The 6,861-nt window shown below is 39.7% G+C and overlaps 1 protein-coding gene across 2 annotated transcripts in view; it reads left to right on the plus strand.

Annotated features, from left to right (window-relative positions):
- LOC101857264 overlaps positions 1-4,113 on the plus strand; it is a 32,012-nt gene extending 27,899 nt beyond the window's left edge. For both annotated transcript variants that reach the window (XM_013085393.2, XM_005103391.3), the window contains one exon: positions 617-4,113. In XM_013085393.2, the coding sequence (XP_012940847.1) occupies positions 617-761 (145 nt within the window). In that variant the 3' untranslated portion in view covers positions 762-4,113. The remainder of the gene's footprint in view (positions 1-616) is intronic.
- The last annotated feature ends 2,748 nt before the right edge of the window (positions 4,114-6,861 follow it).

A 6,861-nucleotide genomic window follows, 5' to 3' on the forward strand; every position in this document is an offset into this window, starting at 1 on the left:
TTTTCAGTTTTCAAGTACTTTTTAGCTGTTAAAGTTACCAAACTGTAGTGGCCATTTTCTCGCTAATTTCACCTCTGAAACTTTATTGGAAGCAAGCCAAATAAATCAGCTTTCAGATGATACCAATAACTCAACATGCCCAAAAAATGAGAGCCTGATTCCACCGCGTTGTGACACATATCGTCGCCGTGACGAGAAAAAATGAGTAGTTGAACTTGTTGCACAGATTGAGTAAAAATCTGGGGAGTAGTGGTTTTTCTTATGATAATGATGGTGTATGATTTTTCCTTGTCTGTTAGAATGAGAGTTTGGGTGGTTGGCTGGTGCTCAGGTGTGGTCTGCTCCTTCTTTCCTATCAAAGATGTATCTATTATCCTTACCTCTCCTCCTTCTTTTCTTCTGTTTGTTACTCTCTTGTGAGGTTTCTAATCTTCGGCATTTAAATGACTTCATTGTTTTGCGAGAACCGTAAATCACTTACTTAAACAAACAAACATGAGCGGAGAGAGATAAGGGCCTCACTGTATTCAACTTAATACAAGTAATTCATTGGAATGTGAAAGAAATTCACACTGCAACAAAAAGTACATCTACTAATGACAATACTGATTCCCAGGCGCAATGATCCCATCTCTACTGTCAGAGAGGCAGCAGAGCTTGCCCTCAGCAAGATGGAGACGTCTGACGCCAAGCGGTGCATGAAGGTCACTCAAGTTCTGTCGTCAGAGATGAAGGCTCTCAATCCCAGTGCTGTGAGCTGAGCAGAAGTCTCCGGGCCAATGTCAGCACCAGTGGAAGACGCTACGTGAAGATTTGTTTGTCCTACAGTAAAGCCAGTCAAAGTTTGGCACAAAGTGCAGGAATGTTACACCTTTACTACTAAATGTCAGTCGTCTGTCTGGGTACTAACATTTTTATTAATGTGGACGTTTGGAAAATGTCAGTTTGAGTTGTGAAGATCGGTGGTGCTGGTTGTGATGATGAACAGGAAAGCAGGGGGGCAAAAAAGTACAAAAGCTATTTACCTTCCTTATTGACCAATATATGCACTATGTACAAGGTTAGCTTTATCTCAGAAACAGGAGGCTTGAGCCTCTTTGTCCCTGAGTCTCTCCTCTACTTCTTCAAGTTGCTGCTCCAACCCTTTTATTCTCCTATGGAGTCCATGACTTTCGTAGGAACAAGTTCAGGTTGTCTGTACGGGCAGCTCTGTCTTCCTTGTCTTCCACTGCTTTCTCTAGGTTATCTCTTGTTTCCTTCAGACTTTTGGCCTTCTTCTTCAGATTTACCACTGACATATCAGCCTCATCCCTCTTTCTCTTCCTTCCTTCCACATCCAGTCTTCTCTTCTCCTCCTCTTTCTGCCTAATGTAGAGATTTAGGAAAATAAAAAGAAACAAAATATTGACCTGATCACAACTTCAATGCTAGAGTACTGACTGAAACAAGAAAAAAGTTATTTCCAGAAAAGTAGGATTTATACTTTTTATTTAAAACTTTGGAAAGAACCTCTCCACAAACTGTTTCAAGGAAGTAGGGCTACAATAATTTAAAAACTGAAGGAAATCTCTAGATTCTAAAATTCCAGGACATTCATCAAAGAAGTTTCATTGACTCTACAGCCTGGTCATGCATGGGCAAAATATGACTACCATATATAGAGATTAATTTTGTACTGCACAATGTGTTACAAGAAACCTGTTAAACTGTCAACCTCAAAAGATGAAAGCTTAAAGGTTAAGTTAACATTGCTAATTTTTCATAAAGGGCATTTTTTTGCACACTTTGCAAGAAAGTAACTATACCTTTTTTTTTAATGCTACGATTGTCACCTTCTCCACACCACCAACTGTTCGAATGTAGTCCTCAACCACTCTCCGAGCCACAACACCTGACTTCTAGGGTGTATGAAACAAACCATTAAATTCTTGAGCACTCCGACCGAAATCATAAACTACGAGGGTCATTGAAAAAGTTTTGCCTCCAAGTTCATAGTTTCTTTATTACTGATGAAAGTTATACACCAAATGAAAGCTTAGGATGTCTGCTACATGACAGTACCTTTGTTTTTCAACATATTCGCCTTCTTTGTCGATGCAGATCGGCCAACGTCGAATAAGTTGTTGCATGCCGTCAGCGAAAAATTCATGTGGTTTTCCTCTGAACCAGCGACGCACATCTTCTTGAACTTCATCGTCATTTGCATAACGTTTTCCTTTGAGGTGCTCCTTCAACTTAGGATAAAGATAAAAGTCAGATGGAGCAAGGTCAGGACTGTATGATGGGTGTGGTAAGGTCTCTTGAAATCTGAGTCTTTTCGTGGCTCTTGAGTTTGTTGACTCGTGTGTGGACAGGCGTTGTCGTGGTGCAAAATTGCATTTTTTTTCCGGGCCGAACTCATGACAGCCGTGCTCTAAGTTTTCTCAGGGTCTCAATATATTATTCAGAGTTGATAGTGGAACCCTGATCCAAAAATTCCATATATGAATCAAACCATCGCAGTCCCAAAACACTGTCATAAGCACTTTCTTTGCAGATGAAACAACTTCGAACTTCTTGGGGCTAGGTGAAGCAGTGGGCCTGTATTCTTTCGATTGTCTTTTGTTCTCTGGGTCATAATGGTGTACCCAAGTCTCATCTCCTGTGACTATACGGTGTAAGAAAGCTTCACCTTTATCAGTATAACGAGCCAGGAGTTCATCAATAACTTGTCTTCGGTTCAGTTTCAGCTCGGGTGACAACATGTGGGGAACCCACCGTGCACACATTGTCCTGTAACCCAACACATCATGGATAATATAGTGAGCACTCCCTACAGAAATCCCTAAAATTTCACTGACATCTCTCACTTTTATCCTCCGGTTTGCTTGGATGATCTCATCCACTCTCTCCTGATGTTGAACATCACTGGCAGAGTTGGGACGACCACAACGAGCTTGGTCATGCAAATCTGTCTCTGCTGGACTGGTTTCAGCGAACTCCTTTGCCCGTCTTTGAACAGAAATTACATATCTACACATGCTTCCTTTTAGACAAGCTTCATTCGCCTGTCAATATCAATGGGTGCAGCTCCCTCTGCAGTAAGGAACTCAATAACAGCTCTTTGCTTTAACCCTGTCAGACCGTCGGGAATACTCAAAACATCAATTATGCCGGATTACCGCTTGACCGGTAATTGAGAGGCCGCGTCATAAAATCACGTCATATTTGAAAATAGCAAGCCAATCAGCTCTAAACTCCGCATTTAGTGTGAGAATTGATCATTGTAAATGGTAGACTCCATGAGGTTGGACTGCAGTGTTGTTTGTCTTCTAAATTTTGGATTTTTATCGCCATGAAGAGACGTGCTGTTGAGCCAATGAGCCAAGCACTTCGACAGGAAAAAGGGCTAGGTCTCAACTCTTTACCACACAAGAAGTGCTTGAAGACCTATCCGATTATGAAGGAGATCTTGATCATGACTTTGAGAGCAGTGTAGTAGTGATGAAAGCATGGACTTGGACAATAGAGGTGATGATGGAGATTTAACTTCAAATTCGAATAGGAACGATAGATCTAGATCTAGACCTGAATCTAGCACTAGAGAAAGGGGGCATGACCCTGTTACACTAAACCAAAACAAAGTAACAACAGTGCCAACAATAGTAGTAGTAGTACACTTACCTTGTTATGAGATAAATGCAATGTAGAATCTCTAGACTTAGACTTGGGAAAAACAAATGCAGGTCGATGCACATGTGAGAAGAAAGGTCCTCTCTTAACAACTAGATCAAGATACTGATCACATGGTTCATCACACGAGAAAAGCAATGGGAAGCGTGTCAGGCAGCTCGAATGACTGGAGGCTTTTAATACTACCGAAGGCATCCTCAATTCTTTGTTTTAGGGTCGAGCCAACGATCGAGTGAGGTGACAATCGTACGTGCGAGTTGTGCGATCTTCCACACAACATTCGATTCCCATATCGATATCATATTTGTTGACTTTAAATAGTACAAAATGAATGAATACAAGGCATAGATTGCCGATACAGAATGATATCAATCGGATCGAGTACGAAAAAACCCAGTGCGACCGAAAATGGAAGCTCGAACTTCATCATTCGAAAAAAAATTTGCAGTTCCGGCAGAAAAAATGTGAAATAATATTTTTCCCGGGTCACCAACGGTTTTCACGACATATTCTCGGGTCAAATTCAGTTTTATCAATTTACCCGGCAGATTCCCTATCCCGGGGCCCGGCAGTCACCCTGTGAAAGGTCTTCAGAAACCATTTTAACCAAAATGAGACTTGTTTTAATGCTCTTTTCTCTGCTGATATTTTGATAAATTGCAAGACAGGCAATGTTTCTACTAGAAGCCACTCAACATTTCGCTATCCCAGATTATACAAAGTTCTTTGTGCTCAGTACCTAGTAGGCTACTAGTTTTAAGAAATTTGCCGTAACAAATTTTGAGTTTCCCATGTCAAACTTTTTTGAGTGCAATTCTTTGATATATCTTGATAACGATCTGAATAATCTGTGTTGATAGAGCAGATAAAGCATTTGGTTTCAGACCTCTTGGTCTTAGCAACTCAAAACAGCCAAAAATGTCAGATAGAACTTTGTAATTCTGTGGTAGCGATTTATCATTCATTAAGGATTTCATATCTGTCGTTTGTCATAAGTGTAGATCTAGATCGTCAGAGAAGATCACTTTAGTCTTAGTTCTGCTATATCTGAGGCTTGCTCTCCACAACTTGTTTCTGACTACCCATCGGTGCTCACTGGATTTGGCCACCTCCCAATGGACGTGTTGGGTGTCTGTGGCTATGACTTGTGCCTTTCTGCAGCAAAGCTTTTCTGTCTCAAATGTAGGTTTTTTTTTATTGGAGTTATTGTTATTTTTGTTTTTTGTAAGGTAAAATCTCCATGCTAACATCCTGGAACAGTTTTGATAATAGAGGGAATTTTCTTCAATGTTGAATGTCTCCCTTTTCTGTTTTCTCTCGTTTTAAAAGTTTGTTTCTTATTTCTCTAAATGTTTCCATACATTTGTTTAGGTTCACTTTGTACCATCAGGCATGGGGCGACTTGTTTGGCAGATTTATTGGGCAACACTTTCGATTCACACTCGAGAAGTCAGAGTCTCACTAAAATTTCTATTTTTCCATTTTTTCATGATCTGCTAGAAAAATATGCCTTGAAAACTTTTAACTTTGTCCCAACCTTCAAAATTAGCAGAATAGGGGTTAAGATAGGCCTAAACAGACAGACTATGGGTCTATGAAATTATCTCTTGATGATGTGTTCAGTGCTGGCTTTTGCTCCAAGAGAACTCCTGCTAAAGGTAACTGAGTAATTTGATGCACATGGTTACATCATTTTGCCAGTCTTAGACCTCCATCAGAGCATGTGCAGGAACCAACGGGGAAACCCGGGAATGAGGGATCGAAGATTGTGTCAGAAATATCTTAATTAACTATTCCCATTCATCACCAGGAATTCACTTAAGAGTAAGAAAGCTGTACTGTAACATGTTTTTTTTTTTGTGTTAGTAATGTCTCCTCTTTACTTTACTGTTGTTGGTGAAAGCTAGAGGGTGCTGATGGTGAAGAATGTGGTGATAGTCTTTATTTTCACAGAGGTCCCTCTGTTATGTATAGTTTTTCCTTGGCAGAGTTACTTTGGATTTTTTTGTCAATGTTAGTAACGACTTGACTTTACCCTTTTTATTTAAACTCCCACTCTTTCTGACATTTTAGAGAAGCTTAATACTAGTAAGAGCGTGTGGATGATTTCAGTGTTCTACCACAATTACCTGTCCCCGTGGATTTATGCACACGGCATAATTTAGCAAAATTTGATAATTTTTTGCATAATTTCTGATTATTTTCCTTAATCATTCTTTGTTAAAATTAACAGAATCGCATTATTTCACTTTTTGGGCTCAGTTTGCATGACGGAGACAGAATTACAAGTCAGAATGCCTTTTCAGGATACAGGTTGATTTACTTTAACTTCAAGACAACTTGATTGTTGCATTTGTATATCTTCCAATTTGTCATCATGTATTTTATACATGATTGCTTAACACTTTGCCATCATATTTTGGGGAATATCCAAAGAAACTGCGTGGTAAACATTGCCAATCGGCGAGATGGATGAGGCAGCAAAGTGTAAAAGGAATATGTTCAGATTTTCTCTATGTGTAGCAAGTGTATCCTCGTTTAATGTGTTTGTTAAGGGGGCACCGCTCTCTCGTGGTCTAGAGGTATGGTGTTCTCCTCTCATTCAATAGGTCCCCTGACAGTGATGGCAAATTTTTTTTTCTGTAAAATTTTCTCCTTTCTCCTCATTTCCTGCTGTCTAATCATGTTCTGTTATCTGCTTTCATCTACACTTTCTGCCCCCCATTTCTAAAATGAAATAACCCCCCAGGGCGGTGCTACTAACTGAAGTGTCTTTAGGCCATTCCCAAAGGGGGACATTAACCATGTTCTTGTGCACAGTAGAATTGTAATTGTAAATGGGCTGATTCATCAATGTCAGGCTCATAACGTCCTATTGTCATTTTCCTCTACTTCTTTATATGTTTGTCAATCTCTTGTAACCCTCTATTTCTGGGGTGCCTTGATAGTCGAAGCGAACTTTGTGCTGTTGAAGCTAGAGAGGTGAGCAGAGTAAGCCCGATTCCCTGAAAAACGGCCGAAAATGTCAGATAAAACTTTGTAATTCTGAGTTACCGATTAATGTCACTGTTGCAGCATAAGTGCAAGAGTGACTTCTAGAGTATATAGTGTTATTGAATCCATTCTGTATTGATTTTAAAAATTCATTCCATTTTTTTTTTCTGTAATTTCTTTTTTTACTTTGATCTC

Source organism: Aplysia californica, unplaced genomic scaffold (genome assembly GCF_000002075.1).
Source record: "Aplysia californica isolate F4 #8 unplaced genomic scaffold, AplCal3.0 scaffold00370, whole genome shotgun sequence".
In the NCBI taxonomy this organism is placed as follows: domain Eukaryota; kingdom Metazoa; phylum Mollusca; class Gastropoda; order Aplysiida; family Aplysiidae; genus Aplysia; species Aplysia californica.